At 32.4% G+C, this 24,557-nt stretch overlaps 3 protein-coding genes across 6 annotated transcripts; 1 reads left to right on the forward strand and 2 right to left on the reverse strand.

Annotated features, from left to right (window-relative positions):
- Positions 1 to 9,343: 9,343 nt before the first annotated feature.
- On the reverse strand, positions 9,344 to 10,325 carry LOC108449954 (chlorophyll a-b binding protein of LHCII type 1). The gene has a single exon (XM_017747351.2). It carries the CDS (start codon positions 10,239 to 10,241, stop codon positions 9,444 to 9,446), a length of 798 nt encoding a protein of 265 aa, XP_017602840.1. The 5' UTR covers positions 10,242 to 10,325; the 3' UTR covers positions 9,344 to 9,443.
- A 1,775-nt stretch (positions 10,326 to 12,100) lies between these two features.
- LOC108451925 (uncharacterized) lies at positions 12,101 to 13,507 on the forward strand. 4 transcript variants are annotated; one of them, XR_008283104.1, is made up of 3 exons: positions 12,101 to 12,794; positions 12,953 to 13,015; positions 13,098 to 13,507. XR_008283104.1 is itself a non-coding variant. In XM_053028292.1 (2 exons), exons 1-2 carry the CDS (start codon positions 12,505 to 12,507, stop codon positions 13,273 to 13,275), a joined length of 468 nt encoding a protein of 155 aa, XP_052884252.1. In that variant the 5' UTR covers positions 12,417 to 12,504; the 3' UTR covers positions 13,276 to 13,507. The 4 variants fall into 4 exon arrangements, 1 of the variants encoding a protein (XP_052884252.1); XR_001866316.2 differs by having other exon boundaries at positions 12,101 to 12,389; positions 12,669 to 12,794; positions 12,953 to 13,507; XR_001866318.2 differs by lacking the exon at positions 12,953 to 13,015 and having other exon boundaries at positions 12,101 to 12,389; positions 12,669 to 12,794; positions 13,061 to 13,507.
- A 6,091-nt stretch (positions 13,508 to 19,598) lies between these two features.
- LOC108452110 (purine permease 21-like) lies at positions 19,599 to 21,924 on the reverse strand. The gene is made up of 2 exons (XM_017749859.2): positions 21,798 to 21,924; positions 19,599 to 21,180 (listed from the first exon to the last, which is right to left on the reverse strand). The coding sequence occupies exons 1-2, from the start codon at positions 21,832 to 21,834 to the stop codon at positions 20,030 to 20,032; spliced, it is 1,188 nt and encodes a 395-aa protein (XP_017605348.1). The 5' UTR covers positions 21,835 to 21,924; the 3' UTR covers positions 19,599 to 20,029.
- Between the last annotated feature and the right edge of the window lie 2,633 nt (positions 21,925 to 24,557).

Genomic DNA, 24,557 nt, shown 5'->3' on the forward strand with positions numbered 1-24,557 from the left:
GTATAGCATAAACTCTAGCAGGAGCACGAGCCTCGGATCTGGTTGTAGCATCTCTAGACACTCTCTGACTGCCACTAGCATTCCCAGTATTCCTAGGTGGTCTACCTCGTGTTGTAGTACTCGGTTTCCCGTCGATTCATATTCATTCGACAATCTCGGCGATCCTTAATAAAGTAGTCGGTGATCCGCATTTATAACAGGAGCGGTCATGAAATCTACAACTCCCCGAATGCCATTTACCACAATACTTGCACTCTATTCTGTCCTGACGATCATTTCCAACACTGGCAACTGAAGTGGCTCGTGTACTCACCGAGGGTCGATCGTGGACTCGTCTAGAAAAACCCGAAGTATTCTTTGATCGGCCTGAATCATCTCGAAATTTCTTCGATGATTGCTGAAAAGACTTTCCTGAAGATCTTTTACGAAATTCTCCAGCTTCGACATCAGCTTTCTTTTTTTCTTTACTAAGTTCTTCGGCTTTGCAAGCTCGCTCGACAAGTACTACGAACTCTCGTATTTCAAGAATGCCAACAAACATCTTTATATCTTCATTCAGTCCATCTTCAAAATGTTTACACATAATAGTCTCAGACGATACACATTCCCGAGCATATCTACTGAGTTTGACAAACTTCCGTTCATAATCAGTAACTGACATCGAACCCTGTTTAAGCTCAAGAAATTCTTTTCGTTTCTGATCAATGAACCTCTGACTGATATATTTTTTTTGGAATTCAGTTTGGAAGAACACCCACGTCACCCGTTCTCTAGGTACAACAGAAACCAATGTGTTCCACCAATAGTAAGCAAAATCACGTAGCAAGGATATAGCACATTTCAGGCATTCATCGGGTGTACAAGATAGTTCATCAAGTACCCGAATAGTGTTGTCCAACCAAAATTCACTTGCTCGGCATCATCACTATCTCGTAGCTTTAAATTCAAGAGCCTCTGCTTTCGATTCATCAATTGGAGGCTTATTTAACCTCGTCTGATCAATTACCAGAGGTATTGTAGGTGCAGGAGGCGTATTATTCGGGAGTGGGGGTTGTGGAGCAGCCGTATTAGTTCGAATGTATTGGTTGAACCAATCATTCATCACACTATAAAAAGCCTGTCTAGCCTCGTCATTCTGATTGCTTGCAATAGGTTGAGAGTCTATCGGCGCTGTCCCATACACAGGAGCAGGCGCTACACTCTCAACATCATCAGCTACCGCTTGATTGGGATCGGGATCCATTACTATACGAAAACACATTTTTAACTGTCAGAATTTATCATACTATCGTATTAATACTATATGGCATGTATAGCTAGACTCATACACGCTACTTTAATCCTAGAATCGACTAAATGGTAGCTCTGATACCAATAAAATGTAACACCCCTAGCCCGAGTCCGATCGCCGGTATAGGCTATGAGGTATTACCAAGCTAAACATTTAAATTCAATCACATAATCTACCAACACAAGTATAAATCGAACTGAATACATACAGATTTATAAGTCATAAATGCCATTTTCATACAGTCAAGATATTTACAATTACAAAACATATTTTTGTCAACAGTCCAACCTATACATGCCATATCGAGTCCAAAATATAACTGTACCAAAAAGATCGATAGTATGAAGAACTGCTGACGATCTCCGAGTCGATAGCCAAAATCAACAATCTATAAAACAAAGAAATAAGAAACAGAGTAAGCTTTCAAGCCTTAGTAAGTTTTAAGCAATTCATACTATTAAGGCTTGTCATTAAAATTGAACATTGATTTTCACAAAACTTGTATTCTAATTGTAATTCACTTGACCAAATATACACTAGTACATTAGTTACAAAACCCCTTGGCCAAATATGTATGTTTGTATACACAAGATTTCTTGCACATGTTTCACTATTTACATAGATTATACTAATACCTTTAATCACATTCTTTCATATGGTGACTTACATTAACCAAATATATTGTTGTCTTACCCTCAAATACCGAATTCATTCACACACACACACACACACACACACACACACACACACACACACACACACACACACACACATATATATATATATATATATCGTGCTTTGATACTAGTAAATCACTTAGAAATCAATTCAAATATGAGCACATAACACGAACCTTAACATGTAAAACATATAATACTTACGCAACGATGTTTACCACTGACATTCAAAGTCGAAATCTTATTTAACTTACTGGCATCGGTTCTGTCAAATCTTAGAGCTCGGAATACATTACTAGCATAAGCCTGCGGGTTTTTAACCCGGATATTTTTCCAGCACGTAGCCTGCGGACCTCAAGTCCGGATATATTTCTAGCATATAGCCTGCGGATCTCATGTCCGGATATTTTTCCAGCATATAGCCTGCGGACTTCATGTCCGGATATATTTTCAATCGCATACATATTTGATCAAAACACGTTTCAGTTATCTTATCACTTAATAATCGTATATTACATTCGAATATAAACTCGATACGCATATCATCATTCACATTTCAGCTCAATGGTTATATCTCATATCACTCATTCTCTTCATCATTTAATCTTAAATTCAAAGTGGTCATCAAACTATAAGTCATATACATACATTATCTATTATACATCTTAATTCAAGTGCAAGCCAAAGATCACAATTTACCTACTATACTCTTATAATGGAATCGTCAATTATATACTAAAGGAAACTACTTAAAACTTACCTCGGATATTTTAAACAGTTGCGGATAATCTACTCAACTGCTTTCTCCTTTCCTTTATCTGATTTAGACCCCCTTTGCTCTTGAGCTTAATTAAAACAAAATAGATTTATTTAAATTACTTACTCAATTTTACTTCTTAGTAGTCACATTTGACAATCATATAAAACTCCAATACATAACATATTTTATAAAATATGTCATGAATCGGTTTCATACTTATTTGATCAATATCTAATTCACATCCACAAACAAGGATTTATGTAACTTATTATGTTTTCATATGCATGAATTTAACCATACATCCGATTGTCCCTATAAGTACATGGTACATGCATAAAACACATATACATATATTCATACCTATATATGACTATCACAAATTAATCATTTACCACATTGTTTATTGCCATTTATCAGCAATGCCGCACACAAATACATACATACTCATATGCATATGATCCATTTATGATTAATATATAACCTAGTTAGCCCTAACTATGCAAACTTAACATTCATATTCAATTCCATTTCATGACTGAATTTACATGTATTCATGTTAAATGTGTATATTATGACCGTACCCTTAAATAAGTTTAATATAAAGTTTACCACTTAAATTCAGCCAAATCAAATCATATGCATACATGATATACGCTTACTAATATACCAAACACATACTTAGCCTTAACGAAACATAACACATTGCTTAATCATTAAACTAATCACAAACCACATACGACATTTGTAAATTAATAATCATATTTATTTAACCAATACACTTCTACTTATTTTTATTTATCACATGTATAATACTATCGAAACGGATTAATTATACTTTAATATACCATCATAGCCGAACATAATTTATAATACATGTAATAAAATCAATCCAAATTCCCATTTCCAAAACATATATATTTTATACTCATGCAAAAACCATGACCGAATCACTTATAGATACTACCTAAGCCATCAATTATTTTAACACCCAAACATCACTCAAAGATTACATTAGTTCACATTCGGCAAGTTTCACAACTACACAAGCCGAATTTTTTTTCTATCATCTCAACTACTAATATGAACATTAAACTATATCAAACATCACCCATTTGCAATTTTTTCATTAAAACTTGAAAACAACATTCATTCTCTACAAAATTCACTTGTAGCCGTATACTTATATCATTACTAAATTCTAAAATTTTAACATCGGCTAAGTAAAAAACTTAGTAATTAACTTAAAATAAGCTACCATTTCAAAATTTATCATAATTTACTAACCTTGTTTCAAGTTTAAGATGACCGAAGGTTTGCCCCTTTTCTCTCTTTTCAATCGGCCAAGAAGAACAAAGATGAAACTTTGTTTTCTTCACCTTTCTTTTTTATTATTATTTTTCTTTTATTATTCATCAATATTATAAAAATTATAAAGCCATTTAGTTGCCTTAAAACTAATAAATAATACATATATATTATCATAAACATCAACATGGCCGGCCACTATAAACAAAAAGGGACATTTGACATGCAAGTCCAAACTCTTTAAAACATGCATTAATAAACCACTTATAAATTTACCTATCACATTTCAAAATTTTCTCACATAAGTCCTATTTAATAATTTCACATACAATTGACAAAATTACAATATGAAATTTTCACACATGCACATTCACATATAATAAGCATCGAATATGACAGTTAATTATTTGTACGACTCGGTTTTGTGGTCCCGAAACCACTTTTCGACTAAGGTCAAATTAGGGAAGCTATATTATTGTTTAATTTTTACTATATTTAAGTTATTGATAGAAACCAACTCAGTTAAAAAACGACTCAATGTCTCATCGTTTGACCAAATATGTATTATACTTAAGTTATTGACTAGGGTGAGTTTGGATGGACGGTGCGTTTACCTGCGATTAGTGTAAAAACAGTGGTGGCGGTGATATTAGATACTGTAGCGATACTGTAGCGTGAGACAAAAAGTAAGCTAACCGCACCGCACCGCACTGCACCGCCAACCCAAACGAAGCCTAAGGTCCCTTTGGATGAGTGTTTACTTTCAGTGCGGTCCGTTTAGCTTCTTTTTTTTTTGTCTCACATTATAATATCTAATCTTGTTGCACTGTTGTTGGTATACTAATCGCAAAGTAAACACACTGTTCTATTCAAATATAAAACATCAATATAATTAGAAAATGACTAAAAATTAATCATATTTTTTATTCTTATAAAAATATTTTCATCTTTTTATTTTTATATAAATTCAATAAAAATTGGCGCGTAATAAAATTTGAACTTATAATCATAGCATTTAAATATTTGATTTTATCTTTTCCAACCTATACATTATTTAATATATAAATAATATATTAATCCATCCATGTGTTGTAATCCAGCTTGTAATAATTTATTCCTTTCCATCGCGTAATAAATGTGCACAGACAGAAGCATATAAGATAAATTTACAAAAATCAAATGAGTTCTTTAAATATATAAAATTTATATTGTGATGAAATCTCCTTCTTTTACATAGAAATAGAATCTTATTTTCGTTGTCCCAATATTCTCCTCATCCTCTCTCATTTATTGGAGGAAAAGACTACAGAGTTTTTAGGTCTCTCAAAGTTCGAACATCTGCTCATTCCTACTAAAATCGAGATTCCTCACAACATTGTTTTTTAATCACTTTGGTTTTCTTTTAATATTTAATTTATTCACATATTTTTAAAAATTAAATTAAACGATATCGTAAACATTCAAGATTAAATATACCTATTTTTAAATAAAATTATTGGAACAATAAAAGGATTGTTTTAAGCAAAACTATATTATCAAGTACATAAACTATCATTGTAATTTAACCTCCAATAAAAATGATTATTTTTAAAATAAAATATTATTTTCACGTATACTGTGATTGAAATAAGTTGTAGTATTATTTTGGGCAAATATTTCCATCAAATTCCTTTTCTTTCCAAACTCGCGTTCGTAATTTGATTACCAAAGGAACAAATTTAAATTCCAATTAGAACAGCTCAACAATCTCTGGGAAAATTACGCCCCTTTCCAAACATCTGAAAATTCCTAAAGCTCTCATGTCGCCCTCTCACCACTCTGCAAAATCTTTCCTCTTCCTCCCCATTGGAACTTCTTTGTTGAAGCTTCAGATATGAAATGTGGACTCGAAGCTCTAATATCTCGGCTATCATTTACTTTGATTAGGAGTTGTGGTGCCGTTATTTCTTCAACTTTGTGATTGATTTCAAAGTTTTAATTGAATTTAATCTCAAATTTCAGGTTGGTGGTGATTTCATATATATTTTTTTACTGAATTTTAATTTTTTTTTAAGATTGAGGTAAGGTTTCACGAGATTATTTTCAATCAATATAAAGCATTTCTAGCTTCGAAATGAGATTTTATCATTAATAACCTACCTTAGGATATCACTTAAGGACAACTTGCGAGCTCAATAAAAAATTTATTGTGTGTGTGTGTTTTTTTTTCTCAGATTTTGTCTTATTAAATTTTCACTGTTCTTTCCTACGGGGTGAGATTGGTTCAAGACTTAATGTATAATTTTGTTTACTTGAAGTTTTCTTCTTCAAAGATTTCATGAAGTTTCCGATTTTTACTTTTAAATAGAATTGTGGACATGGTTAACAATGTTCTCTTTAATCTTTAGTAGGGCATAAAGAACGGATTAATTGGAAATGATATAAAACAAAACATACATATATATTTCATCGAAAAGTAGGTTCGTAGAAAAATTAAATATTCCTTACAACATCCACAAATAAGTTTAATTTTAATATAATTCAAAAGTTAGAACAAATAACATGCTATGCCTAAAATTCTTATGCATCTCCTTATAATAGGAGTTAGATTGTATTTTAGTTTTTTGTTAAAAATTGTATGTTAATATGAAGTAAATGTGACACACCATCGTTATACAATGATCAATTTTTATAGTAAAAATTAATGAAATTTTTAATATAAATGATTAATATGCTCTTCAGTCTAACATATAAAAATTTATTTTTAAATAAAGAAACAAAATATAATATAACCCCATCAAATTTTATTGCTAACTCAAAATCAAAAGCATTAATAACATCTTCTCACCCTAGTTAATGCATCAGAATATCGGTTCCCCTTCCTAACACATGCTTCCAAGCATTTATATTGGAAGCCATTGAGAAGCATCAAGACTGTGGAATCAATTTCAATATCCAAATATTCAATATTAAACGATTTGTAACTCATAACTTTGCATCGAGTTTAGGTATAAGCTTAAAGAAACTTGCCATCCGCTTCCTTGGATTTAGATAGGTAGTGCGTTTATTTATTGTTAGTGTAAAAATAATGGTGACAACAAAATTAAATATTGTAGCATGAGACAAAAAGTAAGCTAAACGCATCATACTACACCCTATCACTCATCCAAACTCACCCTTAATCACAAATCAAATACTTTATTTCCATTTTTCCCTAATTTTAAAGATACATAATAATATTTTAAATTTTATCTGAATTTTTATTCCACTACCCGTTGACTAAATAAAATTCTATCTTTAAACTATTAATATTATAATTTCAAATATATATATATATACTTCACCCTCAAAATTTTCCTAATGATGTTTGATTTTTAAAGATTTCTTAATTTGAACCTACTAAAATATTTAGCTTCAAATTATAATTATAAATTTTAAAACTTTGGTCTAAACCTCGTTTATTAATATTAGTTTAATTATTTATATTTATATTTTAATGTTTAAAATTAAATAGATAAACTATAGCAATGACTAGGCGTATATATATTATATATAACTTGTAATATCACACCTCGATAGTTCGCTATTGAAGTTGGCTCATACTTTGTAAATAATGGGCGACAAGATTAGCCTAATCCCATCTCAAGCTGGGCTTAAGTGAACAACTTTTTAAGAAAGGAGTAACAATACAATTTTGACCCGTTGTCATAATTTAGAGAAAACAACAACAACATTGCCACGATCTCTACAGAGTGCAATGAGAACATGTAAATACAGTAATTATTAGAAGTTCTAATTTTTATTTTCTGATTGCTGCCTTTTGTACTATACACGTGCCACTTAAAATAGTTTATTTGTCTAAAATTTTTAGTAAGTTTTAGGTGTTATGTCCATGTTATTTTCATATTCAAATTTTATAAAATCTTTTACATATTAAATTATGAGTCATCCCTGCTTTTAATCTCTCTTTTACTAGTGAGATTCAAGGTTGTTTTGTTTTATTAGGGTGTTCACAGTTCAACTAAAATTGAATTAAGTTAATCAGTCGGTAACTGAATTTAATTTGGTCGGATGTCAGTTAATGAATTTTTGAGATTTTAGTTATCGGTTAATTCAGTTTAAAACCGGGTAATTAATCGAATTAACCAAAATATTTGATGTTTTCAAAACTTATATAGTATTTGGTTGTTAACTTTCAAGACTCATCTAGTGTTTCTAATGTCTTATTTATTATTTTCACCTCCATTTAAAGTTTTTGTACTATTAAATAAAAGAAAATGAACATTAACAATGTATTTTTTTATTTTATACTTATTTTAATTAAAAGACAAAAATATATAAATTTTAATTAATTAAAATATTTCGCTTGAAAAGACTTTCGATCTGATTAATGATTAAAAATTTTTACATTTTAAATAATTTAATTCAAGTATTAACCGAATCAACCGTTTGAATTCTCCTATCTCTTATCATTTCGGTGTTGCTTGGTTTTGCACCAACTATTATGTTTTCTTGCACCCTTAATTTAAGGTAATTTAAACTAGGAATTCTTTTAGTTTCCCTCACTTTTGTTGGTTGAGAGAGGCTTTGCCTCAATAGAAAGTTATTGTTTTTATTCCGATTAACTTTTTATTTTACCTCGTTGCTTTTCATGCTACAAGTCATAGGACATTAATATTGCCTTAGCCACTGATTTTCCTCACCCAATTTAATCTTTTAAGTTAGCTCCATCAATCTTCTTTTTTTTTTTTTTCTAAAAGAATTGGGCTTTTACTTCCAAAGAGGGAGAACTAGAAATTGAAAAAGTTTCCACTCACTCCAAGTGAAGTCTGAATTCTTTTCTGGAAAGTTGGATTTGAATCATTACTAATTTTATTATCACTATATTAAAAGAAAATTTTACAATTTCCCTGGGGATTAAACTATAAACTTCCTAATTTTGAAGAGACTAGAAGTGAATTTTAAATTCTAGAGGAAGTCAAATGCAAATTAACTTAATATTTTATAAAATTAAAAAAAAAGACGAAAAAGAAATGATCATTTATTGGGTAACGTTGGCAAAGGAGAATAGTAGTAGGGAAAACCAATATAAAATTTCTATAGAATGAAACCATATGCAGAAGAACAGTCTTTATATATCTGATAGATTGTAGTGAATCTTGGAGCTGCTGTTATCACATAATTCTCCCATTGTTTCGTGTAAGATTATTATGCAGGCCCAGATGCTATATTCAACACTTTTTAATCAATCATTTTCTTTTTCGAAATAAAATGCAGATGAATAAGATGATTAAAGCTGTGAAAAGAAGGTAGGCAAAATGCAAATGCATGTTTAGCACATAAAAATTCACCTCATGCTCTCATTGATTTGCAACAAATTTACATCACATCAACAGAAACTTCAAACACAAATCACTCTCACCCTCTAATCTCACTTTCCGGGAACAAAGTTGGTGGCGTAGGCCCAGGCATTGTTGTTAACTGGGTCAGCAAGGTGGTCAGCCAAGTTCTCCAATGGTCCCTTTCCGGTGACGATGGCTTGGACGAAGAATCCAAACATGGAGAACATAGCCAATCTGCCGTTCTTGATCTCCTTCACCTTAAGCTCAGCGAATGCCTCTGGGTCGTCAGCAAGACCCAATGGGTCGAAGCTGCCACCTGGGTACAAGGGGTCGGTTACCTCACCGAGAGGCCCGCCAGCAATGCGGTAACCCTCAACAGCTCCCATCAAGATAACTTGGCAAGCCCAGATGGCCAAGATGCTTTGAGCGTGTATCAAGCTTGGGTTTCCCAAGTAGTCAAGCCCACCTTCGCTGAAGATCTGAGATCCGGCCTTGAACCACACGGCCTCACCGAATTTGACTCCATTCCTAGCCAAAAGCTCAGGGAAAACACACCCAAGAGCACCCAACATAGCCCACCTACAGTGGATGACTTCGAGCTCACGGTTCCTGGCAAATGTCTCTGGGTCAGCCGAGAGTCCAGCAGTGTCCCAACCGTAGTCACCAGGGAATTCTCCGGTCAAGTAAGATGGAGGCTCACCAGATAGTGGACCCAAGTACAAAACTCGGTCAGGACCGTACCATGGACTTCCGGAGGGAGCAGCCTTGGTAGCGGTTTTCCTCATGGAAACACGGCCATTGCCTTGGATTTTAGGGGCGGAAGGAGAGAGCTTGACGGCCTTTCCGGCGAAAGATGGGGAAGAGAGAGCCATGGTTGCAGCTGCCATTCTGAAGGGGAAAGATGATCTCGTGTGATGGGAGTTCGTGGTATAAGTTTTGAGAGTGATGGAAAGGAGGCAATGCGCAGGGATTATATAGGGAGCTGTGGGCGAGGTTCCTCAATCCTTATCTAGGCCAGTATCTATATCTCTCATTTCATTGGGGGCTCAAGATTTCGATATTTTCTTTGGATTTTCCACTTGGCACTCTTTCCATCCACAAAAACACTAAACGGGCAGTAGCCGATGCCAGTATCTATCTTTTTTTTTTTAATTCTCATTTTGTCTTTGAAATTTGAATGCACAGTTGGAGATTTTGACACTCATTATAATTAAATATTGACAACCACAAATTATTAGGACAATAAACGAGTTTTGAAAGAGAGAAACTTGTTGAGCCCATATGCAGTAGAGTTGTTCTTCAAGTTATGATGTTGAAATGATGGCAGCAAAATACAAGTTACTGAGTTTGAGTGGCTGTTAAGATATGCATGTAAAATATCTACATAGGGAAAAATATCTTGCGTTGCAACAGTAGCACCATGAAAAATACTTGAAATAGATAAAATCTGTACAAACTTTATTAACCAAATTCACCCCCCTCCCCAATAGGCTAAATTTAGTATATATTTTGCTCCTCCTCTGTGTTAAGTATGGAGACAGAGTTCCTTTTGTCAAGCAGGAACAGATAAACAATTTACGGTTGATAAGAAGCTAATCAGCCATTTAAAAAGCTTCCAAATCTTAGTTTTGATCATTGTTATTTCTTTTTCTAATTTTGTGTTGTTTTTATAGTTGAAGTTTTCGACATATAGTTGAAGCATTAAAGGTATTCTGTAAAATAAAGGCAACATTATATAGACTGTGAAATGGAAATATATGTTTCTAAATGCAGACTGTTAGTATTATTAATGTAATAACGAGCTTAGCCTCGGAACAATTTTCTCAGGAAAAAGTTAGGATTTTTCCTATTTTGGTACAACTCAAAAGCGTTATCTTATGACTATCAATGTCTGAATTCCTATTGGTTTGTAACATTAGGGATGTCTGATTTTGCAATGTCTAGTTGGAATAATTTTGGTGAAGCTGATCTATCGAAAATCTGAAGCAATTTTTGAAGTGTTATTTGTTGCTCCAATGAGATAATGCCACTTGTTATGGTCGGATATATATTCCCCAGTACCATATCTGCTTGGAACAAACATTATTTTATTTGTTGACACAAACAGAATCATGGAATTTAAAAAGAAAAAGGAACTTAAGGGTAAAAAGAATTAATTAAGTTTTTCATGAGCATTCAAAATTTTAAATTGTATTAATTAAGCCTTTTACTAATATTCTTTTGTTTTTAACCATTACTGTTAATGATAATAATTTCTAACCTGTTATTGCCACGTCAGTTAAAAATTAAAAATTTCAAAAAAATTATTTGAACTTTTTATATCTGGAATAAATTTGGAAAAATAAATAATTATTTGTGTAGATTCATCTTGGATTTAATCTTTTAAAAAATTATAAATTTTAAAATTAATAAAATGCTTAAGAAAATTCAAAATAGAAAATTATTTAAATGTTTAAGTCCAAAATTATATAAAGTTTTAAAATATTAATTTTTCTTAAAAATATAAAAATGTGTATCAATGTTTTAATTTTACTCTAACTTTTAGACTATTAAAAAAATTAAAAAGAATAGAACATAAATATATATAATTTTTTTGAAATAAAATTGACTGGGTTTTTTATTTGAAAAGAAAAAATAAGTGAGGCCCAACAAATCATTGGACTCAGGCCTACTACATCAAAAAAAACTAGAACAAAGATCCGGCCTCACTATAAATCTAATAGTGAAAACCTCCTTAAAAAAAACATTAAAGAAAAACAAACTTGATGAGAACGAAAATCAATAAATGAGACTGAAAAAAACATGAAACCTATTTTTCTACCCCAGTAAACTCAAACGGTTGGAATCCATTAATATGCTCGACTTTTCATTTCAAAATCCCATCCGTTCTGATGATAGCGATTTCCAATGAACTAAACTTTATTTGCTATCTAGTTTTTGAAATTCATATTTCTCAAAAAGCTCCTTTAGTCTGGGCATCTTGACCATCACCCCTCCGAAACGACAGTTTGACTGTTCAGTCCTTCTCCCATCAGGTACAAAATCTTTCCTCTTTCAAGCATGTTCTTTGCGATTCTATGTGCTTGCAAGTTTCCTTCTCTGTGAATATGTTGAAAGTTAACTTCTTGAAAACAAGGTTTCATATTCTGGATGTCTCTGATAATCGTTCCGATTACTGATTTGTCTGTTGATGTCGTTTGGCACTTTTTTATTATTGTTTTGGAATTCCCCATGACTTTAACGGATTGCATGCCCATTAGATCCCTAACTTTATGGCTTTTAAACATGCATATGCTTCTGTTGCAAACGGGAAGGAGACGTTGTTGTGGAGGGTCAACTTTGAGACCAGAAGTTCACCCCTCAGGCTCTAAACCACCGGACCTGTCGCTGCTTGAAGTTGCTATTATCAAAAGCTGTATCAAACTGAATCGTTATTCTCGGTATGTCTTCTTGATTTTTGTGTCTTTTATTCGTATTTAAAGGAATCTTCATTGCTCTCACTACTTCATGTTCCTCCATATACCTCTGTATTCTTTGTGTAAGATATCTTCTTATTGTGTTTTTTCTTTCATGAATAAACTGGTTCCTGGAAAACCAGATTAACCACAAAGCATAACAGAAAAGTCGACATTGTTCGTCGGTGCCTCTCCTAAAAACCCAAGTTAGCCATTCTCAGATATTTTGATTCATATTATTTATGACCCAGGAAAGATGTAAAATCTGCCCAACTTCTGTTGATATAGGGCATTGATGAAAGATGTGAGGACTGTTTTCGACCCAGGAACAGCAATGGGGGCGTCTGTCGTTTTAGTGATTCTTTTGTATATGAGATTAGCTAGATTAGGAATGAAATCCCAGGAAATTTGCCAAACAGTAATTGTAATTTTTGAAGGTAGCTATAGGTTCCATAGTTTCCTGTAAAATTCTTTGATTTTGGCTTGTATTAAATTATTACTAGGATTCGTAGTAGTATCTTGTAATAGTTTATAGGCACTGCGTACTGAAAATTCGCCGGACGGTTCTCCTTTCCAAACTTGAATATCTTCGTGGCTTGTCTCTGTAAGAGGGATCCTTATGATTTTCTGAGCAATATCCGCTTGAAAGGCATTATTAATCAAATCTGACCTCTATTTTTTGTTTGTAGTATCAATAAGATATGAGACTAATTTTAGCTCCTCATTGTTTGATCTGTTTTGCCCTTCAATTTTCTTGATCCCCTGAATCCAACTATCATTTTAGATTGAAACCTTATCCACCCTACCCACTCTCCAACACAACCCATTTTGAAGAAGGCCCTTTGCTGCCCAAATACTCTTCCAGTTGAGTGAAGGAAAATTTCCTAACTCTGCGTTTAGAAAACTCAATTACAGATAATATTTTACTTTTAAAACTCTGGTCAATAACGAATTTGGATAGTTAATAAAACGCCACCCTTGCTTGGCTAATAACGCAATGTTAAAATGACCAAAATTTTGGAAACCCAAACCACTATTTTCTTTTAAAAAATAAAGATTTTTCCAAATGCACCAACAAATTCCCCTTTTCCCATGTCCCTTCTGCTACCAGAACTTTGCAATGATACTTTCGAGTTCATCGCATAGAGCTTTAGGTAATAAGAAGCAAGCCATCGTGTAAGTTGGTATAGATTGAATAATGGCCTTTATAAATACTTCTTTTCCTCCCTGAGATAAATACCTATTGCTCCAGTTATCAATACGCTTTTTAACTTGATCTTTCAAATTTTGGAAATATTCATTTTTTCTCTACCAATCATATTCGGCAACCTTAGGTAACGTTTTGGTTCATTCGAATTGTGGACCCTCAGTAAATTGACAACCAACCGTCTATCCCCTTCTGAAGTGTTTTTGCTAAAAAATACTATTGATTTATCAAAATTAACACATTGACCCATGCAAAAGCTGTACTCACGTAAGATGTCTTTAAATAAATTAGCTCTCCCAAATGTTGCCTCCCCAAATAAGATGCAATCATCAGCAAATAAAAGGTGAGATACCTGTAGGCCACTTCTACTAATCTTAACACTTTTGAAAAAACCTCCATTTGTTGCTAATCTCATTAAGCTTGATAGACCCTCCCCACATAGAAGAAACAAGAATAGACTTAAAGGATCACCTTGTCAAAGTCCTCTGGTTGGTAGAAATTTTCCTCCCATCTACCCATTAATGACCACTGAATAAGAAACAATTGTCACACATTTCATAAGAGTATCCACCCATTTTTGAGCAAACCCCATTTGTACCATTATCTCCTTTAAAAAATTTCATTCGACCCTATCATATGCTTTACTCATGTCGAGTTTTACTGCCATAAACCCTTTTTTCCCCAATCCCTTTTGTTTAAGTATATGCAATTTTTCATAGGCTAATAACACATTATCTGATATTAAACGTTCTAGCACAAAAGCACATTGCGCATCATTAATGCCATTTTCAATAACTCCTCGAAATCTATTAGCTATAGCCTTTGCCAGAATTTTATAAAGCATATTGCTTAGGCTAATCGGCCTGAACTGTGTCATACTTGAAGGGCTGATAATTTCTGGAATAAGTACAATATTAGTAGAATTAATAGAACCACTTTCATATTTCCATTTAGAAGTCGTAAGCAAAAAGAGGTGACTTCTTCTCCTACAATATGCCAACATTTCTGATAAAATAGGGCTGAGAAACCATTTTCCCCTGGTGCCTTTGAAGGTTCGGAATTTTCTCTTTTGTGTAGGATGCTATTAGTTTTTTATTATCTTCCTCACGTACCGATCAATCCCTGACAACAAATGGTCATAATTCCCCTTATCCTCTTCCGAGAACAATTTTTGAAAATAAGAACGTGTAACCCCTTCGATTTCCTGTGAGTATCCCATTTCTCTTCCTTCTTCATTTTACAGCTTATGAATAAAATATGTCTTCCAACGCTATGTTGCTTGACTATGAAAAATGCAGTATTTTTATCACCAAATTTCAACCAATTCAGTCTAGCCTTCTGTTCACAGTAACATTCATTCATTTCAATATCAAAATTCAAATTAATTTTCGTATCAATCAGTTCAGCTAAGTTTCTGTCATCTCTTTCAGCCTCAGATAATTCAGCTAATTTTTCCTTTAAGAACTGTTTTCTTCTCTTCCTTTTAACTTTGTCCAGCCTATATATTCAATCCTTTCTTTAAAATTTCTAGCTTTTGCAACAGCTCTCCAGATGAATTCTCCCATAAAATTTTAACTTTGGCAATGAAAGAATCTTCCAATAACCACTAAGCTTCAAATTTGAAAATATTGTTTTTCAACAGTTCTTCAAACATTCTTGTGTTAATTAGAAAAAGACAATGATCTGAAAAGGAATGTACAAGATGTTGAACTTTCACCTTTGGAAACTTAGCAATCCAATCTGTATTGGCGACACCTCTATCCAATCGTTCTTGTATGTTCGTCTCCGGTAAATTACCTTTCTCCCATGTAAACCAATTACCAGAAAACCCCACATCATTTAGTTGACATTCCTCTAATGTTCTTCAAAAGAGTTCCATCATTCTTTCATCTCTAGGCAGCCCCCTCTTCTTTTCAAAGCCATACATAATTTCATTGAAGTCTCCACAAACAAACCAAGGGAGATCCATAACAAAAGCTAAACTTTTTAAAATAGCCCATGAGTCATTTTTATCTTGCGCATAAAGGGATCCATAAAAACCCGTATATCTCCAATTGATTCCTGTTTCAGAATCTTCAACTACAGCATTAATATGTCTTTTAGAAAAACTCCGAAGTACTATGTTAACATCAGCTTTCCATGCTAGACACAGTCCTCCTCCAGTGCCTTCTGAATCGATCTCAATACTAATCGCAAAACCACAACTTCTATGAACTCGTTCCATCTGTCTTCTACAAAGCTCATAAAGAAGACTATTTGGGGATTATATATCTTCAGCAAATGCTGAAGTCTTTGAATCGTCCGTGGGTTTCCCAAACCACGGACATTCCAGCTTATGATTTTTATTGCTCTAGGTCGGCATGCCTATTGGCAGCCGCCGATAATAAAGAATTAGAATCCACCATTCTCCTACTCCTTGCCATTACATTATCACTCTCTTCTTTTCCTATTTGCTATTCCAGCTCCCCCCTATGTCGTTTTTTCCCCTCCTCTCCTATTAAGATACCATCTTTCGAATCATGCTCCATAATAGTTTGCATCTGACCTGTCCAAAGCTCTTCCTTCTGCTGATTAAGAGAGGACATTCCCTCTTCTAAATTAAAACCTAGAATTGGATCAATGCTTTTTCCACTTCGATTTTTGTTATGCCCTTCTCATGTTCTAGTCCCCAAACCTCGATTATCCTTCCAGTTTCCTTCTCATTTCCCTTCCCCTTCTTTTCGTAACCATATACTATTCATTGATAAAGCTCTTCGAGATTTTGCTTGCAATGATAAATCCCAGCCCATTTCAACAATATCCACTCCGAGCATCATTTTTGCTTCACAAAAAGAGTCACTATGCCCTAAACGTCCGCAATAAAAACAAAAAAGTGATAAACGTTCATATTTAAATTTTACATACGAACATCTCCCACAAAACAGAATTTGCTTTTTTCCTTTTCAAAAGATGCCTAATATTAATATGTACCCTTACTCTCATGAAATTGCGATTTTCTTTTCCTAGATTTGATCCATCGTATTCTAGAAAGACCCCTATAAAATTTCCCAGTTATATTGCTAAATTTTCAGTAAACAAACCAATTGGGACATCGAAATATATATAATTTTAATTTTATTAATTCTATTTATAAAGTTTAAAAATAAGTATAAATGTATCTCAATTGTATTCTTACACGTGTAACAGTAAAAGTACTTGACCAAACTAATAGATATTACAATTTACTAAAATAAATAAATTAGTTCTATGAACATTTCAATCGAGTATATTAATAAAAATTTTATTTATAAAAAACAATTTCAAAGAATTTTAATATTACTAAATTTGAAAAGAGTTTTAAATATAAAAATTAATCAAATAACATGAAGAATAATAATTTAAAGGGTAAAATACGTTGGTGGTGTTGGGTAGGTTTTATTTTGGTCACTCAATTTAAAAAAATTCAATTTCGTCACCAGTATTTTTAAAATTTAAAATTTTAATCCTCACCGTGAAATACTTAACGAAAAGTTGACGTGGGCTATTTTTATTGGCCTAATAATAAATTTAGTCTTTCAATGTTTACACATTTTATCAATTCAATTTGATTCTTAATCTAACAATTTAACAAATGTAGCCTTCAATGTTTACAATATTTGTCATTTAGTTCTAATTCTAAAAAATTGAATAAATTTAGCCTTATATATTTACAAAATTTATCATATTTTAAACCTTTAGAATTAGATTAAATTGACAAATTTTGTTTGAGTTTCAGAGTGCAGAGAAAACCGAAGTTAAAATGATCACATTTTATTGGATGATGTATGTCTCTTATAAAATTCCCTAAAAATCCCTTCATTAGGAATTTGAATTTTAGAATTTTTTATTGAGATTTCAAAATAGTAAATTAAATGGTAAAATGGTTAGATATGTAATATTTAAAGCCCAAACTAATAACTAGGGTAGAAGAAGTACCTGATTTATGTAATATAAGTTCTTTTTAGAATACAATTAAAATGTTTTGATATTTGAGGATCAATTTATAATATGAAATGTAGTTTGAGGATGTTAATGCAGTTAACTCTTTTTAGATATTCAAGCGATAATTGTATGTACATGGCTGATGCCTTTGTTAGTGATGGATCCAGCTTGGAAGGGTAACTGCAATCTGTTTAATCCGTTGGTTCGATAATTTTTTTTTTAAATTATATTAAGGAAATCGATTTGATTGATTTTAGTTGAGAAAATCAATTAAATTGACTTTGATTCAGTTAGTAAAGTTGGTTGTTTTCAATTAATCTATCTTAGATTATTGAGTTGAGTTTATATGATTATATATTTATTATATAATATAAATATATCTTAAAAATAATATAAAATAAGTTGATTTTTTCGATCAATTCAATTTCAAGTTTCAAAAATCAACAACTAACTGAATTAATCGATTAAATCGAAGTCAAAATTAATCAATTCACTCCACTTGGCTAAATTGAAATAAAAAAAACTGGATGAGTAATATTTTCGATTTTTTCAAATAAAATTAAAAATCTTTCTCCGTAAATATGATAGTCTAAAGCTCAAAGATTCAATGTTTCTACAAGGTAAACTTAAGGATTTCGATGGGAAAGTACTTTTCCAATTAGTGAAGAACATATTGCTTTTAAAAAAGTGTTTTTCGTCTAAATAAAAAAAAGTTGAGATTTGAATGTTTTTAGCTTTTGCTCTTAGCTTTTGCGTTTTGAAGTGAAATAATCAAAATACTGTTATTTATAGTAATTATATCATTATATTAATTTACTTAAATATTATTCACAAATATTATTATATTAAATTATTCAAATATCATTCGATATAAAATTTTAAAATATTTTATTTATGTATCATTGATTTTACAATTTATATTAATAACTCAAAAGGTGATTGAAATTTATATTTCGTGTATCATTATATTAAATTATTTAAAATTATATAAATTAATTTTTTTTCAGTATCATGTTTAAAATAAATAATTTAATTTTCAGTCACAATTTTTAATAGCAACGTCTAACATTTAAAATTAAGAAAACATACTTTTTCATAAAATTTTCAAAAGTATATTTCAACACAGTAATAATGGGGAAGTAAGCCTTAATTTCTAAGGGTTAGGAAGGATTGGATGGTTAGTTATTTCAAGTTAATACAACCTGTTTTGAGTTGGGTTTGTGTTTAAATTTTTAATTTTGGGTTGGTCTGATTCAATCTGTTTTATTGTTTAAAAATAAAATACATAAAAAACATTTTATATTTTTATAATTAAATTTATACTATACCTCCTAATTTTTAATAGTTAATTATATTAAATTTGAAAATTTGTTTGAAATATAAAAATGTTTAAATAAAAATAAAACCTCAAAAAATAAGCTTGAGTAAAATTTAAGACTCATTTTTATTTGAGTGGAATCCTAGATAATTTTTTTACTCAAAGTTGAACCCAAGTTAAATATACATTTAATATATATTTTAATATATATTTTAAATATAATATATTTATAAAATATTTTAAAGAAAAACATTGCGTGACACGCTTTCTTCGGACCTAAGCAAATATTAAAAGACTTGGAACCTTGTTTCAACATGACTCGACCAATTGATCATGTCCTCATCATTTATTTGTATTGTTGAACTTTTTACAACAAAAAGAAGGCACATTGTTCTACTCATTAATGGTAGAGTCACTTGCTGTTGTCTAGTTCAAACTTCAAACGTCAAAGGCAAAAGTACGTTCAATACATTTACTACTAGATGTAATGGTAGAGTCACAAATTCAACTTATCTGTTGGATTTTCCACCACAAAGATGAAGATGATACATTCAAAATCACCGTACTTACTGCAATATGAACCGATCATACTTCCAAGCCCGATCAAGATCACCAACGTTAATCAACACATTTCCATTTTGCAGTATAAGGAAGCATTAAGCATATATATTGCAGTAAGCATATCATAGAACACAATAATAGAAAGTTGAGTAAAAGCTAGTCTCAGGCTTTGACTCAATGATAGGCAGCTGCACCCTGCAGTGCTGAATGTTCGGATAACCATATGCTAGAAGAGCAAGCTTCAGAAATTTCACCGGTGTTTTCGGTCTTCGGCATGTAGTCATCGAGATATTGCTGATAGACATAGGAAATGAAGCCCCAAATAGCCAACACCATAGATATCACCTTTATACCATCCATTTTGTCATTGAAGACAAAGACTGCAATTATTGGAACTATAGGCAAACCAAGTGTACTAATGGCAGTGCAGAAGAGGGCAGACACCTCCAACACTAATCCTACTGCACCAATGTAGAAAACAGCCCAACATATAGCAGTCCAAATCAATACCATGAGATAGGAAAATTTCCCAAGCCCATATTCATCCATTTCTCCGCTAAACCCTTTCCAATCTCCGCTAGCAAAGAAGCCCACTAGTATAGCACTTGATGCAACGAGTGATTGGCACATCACCAAATCCAAGACAACCTTAAATGACTGCCTTACCACAAGCTTTCGAAGCGCAAACTGCTGTAAGGCAACCAACAGTCCAGACCCTGCTGTTCCCAAAATGGTGCATATGAATCCAGCGGCACAATGTACTTGAGAAACTCTAGAAAGCCTTGAAGAGTTATTATTGAATACAAGGAGCACTGAGGAAATGGTGAGAAGGACTAGAGAATTGATGATGAAAGGAGTGAACCTTTGGGAATTAAGGAAGTAGGAAAAGAATGCATTAAAAGCCAGCTGAGATGCAGCAATGAGGGTGACAGTAGATATAGGAAGATACTGCATGCCAACTGAATAAAGAAAGCCAATTCCAGCTGACATCAAGCCGAAGGTTACATAGACCAAACCCAGCATCATAACTGATGGTTGTTTATTACTTCCAACGCTACAATGATTTGCAGTGAGCATTTTGGGCCGAGAAATGCAATAGAAAGGGACTAGAATAGGGAAACCTGCAAATTGAATTAGTGTTGATAGCCATTTGCTTTTTCCACCTTTGTCAAAGTAAAGTCTTCCCAGCAATGCGGCTACTGATTGGCCGCCGAGGAGAAAGATTATACAGAGCAATATGCAAATCCAGCGCTTGTATTTCACAGATCCCAACTCTGTTATTACTTGGTTGGTGGCATTTCCATTTTCTTCCTTAGCATCTTGAGCTGCCAAATATCAAACATTATGTACTCGAGTCTCAGTATTGAATGAAATTTGAAAATTCTTTTTCTTTAATGTAAGTTGGTGATTCTAATATCAGGCTAGTTCAATCCCCAAGTTTACGCTTAATGAGTGTAGACAATTTGATATCAAGATTGTTCTTATTTCAGTCAGACTGGAAGATTGATTTAATACTAAAATCCATAGATAAAATCAAACTGTTTTGAGTTCTTTTTTAGGAGAAGCATTTTCCATCTTCCAAGTTTGGTCTAAATTTAACTTACTATACATTGATCAGTACAAAATAGGGTGTAAATGAGAACTCTTAATCATATAAATCAACCCAATTTCTAGTCTTCAACTATCAACATGCTTAATTTGAAACCTGGTATATATAATATATTGCTGTAATAATTATATGTATGCATAATCACCTCTAAAGGTAAATTATATATATAAATATATTCCCGGTAACTAAATAAAGCCATAGTCACAGACGAAACACATAGTGTAATGGTAAAAAGTTTTTTTTAGTTAAAAAGAAAATCAACTTCTGCAACTAAAATATCAAATGAACGTAAGGAAGGAAAAAAAATTGCAGAAAAGTAAGGTGAAGACTTACCTACGATGGGTAGTTCAAAATGCCGAGTATCTGCCATTTCTAGCAAAGGATGATTATCCAGCACAATATGGTGATGGTAATACACACATATATATATATATTATGCCTGATTGGTGTGGACTTTTCAAATGTGTCATGTAATTTTTTGCGTCCAGCTTTTTACTATTAGGTGAATTTGGTGTTAAAATTTCTAGCAAAGAATGATTATCCAGCACAATACGAAACAATATGGTGATGGTAATACACACACATATATTATGCCCGATTGGTATGGACTTTTCAATGGTGTCATGCAATTATTTGCGTCTAGCTTTTTACTATTAAGTGAATTTTGTGTTAGAATTTTCACTAATCCAACATGAAAATACTGATTGTATACAATGAAGCAACTTGAATAAAAATTTAAGTAGTTAATACAATATAAAATATATAAACACAAATTATTAATATTTTAAAATTTATTTATCAATATATAATACCAAAATATAAATATGATATGAATATATTATTTTTATTTAATTTAATATCTAAATTATTATTTAAATGAATGAGTATTACGAGTCAAATCAACACTAACTCAATCAAAGAAATTACTAAATAATTTTTAAAAATTATAAATATTGAGATTTTAACTAATTTACCCACTTAAAAATTGAGGTTCTAGAATGTAATTTCCATTTGACTACGAATAGTGTTTATTTGACTGTTTTGACGCCTTGTTCCTGTCAATTAACAATGCAAGTTGTTTGTTTTTATATTTTGGTCAATGATTCACAAAGCAAGTTGAAAAGGAGCCAATGCTTTTAATTTCGTAGCGGCCGCCAAAGGAGACCTAAGCATTAGATGTCAAACGCGCTACTACATAAATTGATTAATATAATAACAGTATGATTTACTTTATCTTTTCTTTGTCATAAAATAATATTATTTTTAATTCCAATTAATTATTGTTAGAATTAAGTGACCCAAATTCTTATTTAAATAAAATACGATGGAAAATAAAATAAAAGTAAAATCCATATAGAACTAGACTTCTTTTATTTTATTTTAGAATAAGGTTTTAAACCTTATTAAACTCCATCTATTTTATATTGATTAGGATAAGGTGTTTCAATCCTACTAGAATATGGCTTTGCAAGCCTATAAATAGACATAGTCTATTCCTCTTGTATTAGAGTAAAAATTTTTCGACATAGTGAATTTTCTTCTCCTCCTTGTGGTTTTTTTCCGAAAGGGTTTCCACGTAAAATTTATGTGTTCTTTATTTTTATTTATTTTATTCTATTTTATTTTTCACAAATTGGTATCGAGCTTAGGGTTATTCATCTCGATCACGGTAATGGCGTCTTTGAAGTATGAAATTCATTGTTGGATCGCAACACCGATTTGCGTTGTGGCAAATTAAGATGCAAGCGCTTCTTGCAGATGGATCTAGAGGATGCCTGCTAGGATAGATAAGATGCCTTCGACATTAACAGATGAAGAGAAGAAGCGTAAGGATCGAAAGGCATTAACACAATTACATCTCGCATTTGTCCAACGAAATTTTGCAGGATGTGATGAAAGAGAAAACCGCCATTGCATTATGGAAGAGGCTAGAACAAATATGTATGTCGAAAACTCTAACAAGCAAGTTGCATATGAAGCGGCGTCTTTATGCTCATCGTTTGGAGGAAGGTGCGTCAGACACGAACACTTAACAAGGTGTTTAAAGAAATTCTCTCAAACTTGGAGGCCATGGAGGTTCGATATGATAAGGAAGATCTAGGGTTGATTCTACTTTGTTCGTTGCCCGTCTTATTCAACCTTTAGAGACACGATTTTATATAGCCGCGAGTCTCTCACGGTTGATGAGGTTTATGATTCTTTAACCTCGTATGATAAGATGAAGCATCTTGTGGTTAAACCCAACTCTCGGGAGAGGGTCTCATTGTTCGTGGGAGACAAGACCGGAATGTTGATGATGATCGTGGTAGAACACGAGAACGGAATCCTCGTGGTAAATCTAAGGGTAGATCGAAATCTTCAAACAGAGGTAAAACTTGCAACTTCGCAAGAAGAAAGGGCACATTAAATCTGAGTGCTATAAGCTACAAAATAAGATTAAAAGGGAGGTCTGCGAATCAAAAGGAAAACAAAGAAAATTCGGTGAAGTCGATGTTGTAGAAGACTACGATGGTGAACTTCTAGTTGCTTCATCAATGATTCTAAAGTAAGCGAGGAGTGGATACTTGATTCAGTCACCTTCCACATGAGTCCCAATCGGGATTGGTTTACAACTTATGAAACAAGATCTCAAGGTGTTGTTTTGATGGGAAATAATGCTTCATGTAAAATCGCAGTGTTGGAACAATTAAAGTTAAGATGTTTGATGGAGTTGTCGAACACTTAGTGACGTGCGGCATGTTCCGAATTGAAAAGAAATTTAATTTCGTTGAGTACTCTTGATTCAAAAGGGTGCAGATACACGGTGAAAGTGGGGTTTTAAAGATTTCCAAAGGGTCCTTGTTGTGATGAAAGGGCAAAGAAAGATTGCCAAGTTATATGTTTTATGGGTTCTCTCATATCGGTGATGCAATTGTCGCTTCTCTTCCTTGTCGATGATGATATTACTAAACTTTGGCATATCGCCTAGGGCATATGAGTGAGAATGGCATGGCGAATTAAGCAAAGAGGACTTCTTAATGGGCAAGGAATTTGCAAACCTGAATTTCGTGAGCACTGTGTTTTGGGAAGCAAAGAGAGTTCGATTCACTAGAG

The sequence above is a fragment of the Gossypium arboreum genome, chromosome 5, assembly GCF_025698485.1.
Source record: "Gossypium arboreum isolate Shixiya-1 chromosome 5, ASM2569848v2, whole genome shotgun sequence".
In the NCBI taxonomy this organism is placed as follows: Eukaryota; Viridiplantae; Streptophyta; class Magnoliopsida; order Malvales; family Malvaceae; genus Gossypium; species Gossypium arboreum.

What these genes read in the sequence shown, in the direction of transcription:
- LOC108452110 (XM_017749859.2), bottom strand. Translation starts at nt 21,834, where the DNA reads ATGGCAGATACTCGGCATTTTGAACTACCCATCGTAG. An exon ending in TTTTGAACTACCCATCGTAG is followed by an intron (nt 21,181 to 21,797) that starts GTAAGTCTTCAC and finishes GATATTTGGCAG; the next exon opens with CTCAAGATGCTAAGGAAGAA.
- LOC108449954 (XM_017747351.2), bottom strand. Translation starts at nt 10,241, where the DNA reads ATGGCAGCTGCAACCATGGCTCTCTCTTCCCCATCTTTCGCCGGAAAG.
- LOC108451925 (XM_053028292.1), top strand. Translation starts at nt 12,505, where the DNA reads ATGTCTCTGATAATCGTTCCGATTACTGATTTGTCTGTTGATGTCGTT. An exon ending in AAACTGAATCGTTATTCTCG is followed by an intron (nt 12,795 to 13,097) that starts GTATGTCTTCTT and finishes CTGTTGATATAG; the next exon opens with GGCATTGATGAAAGATGTGA.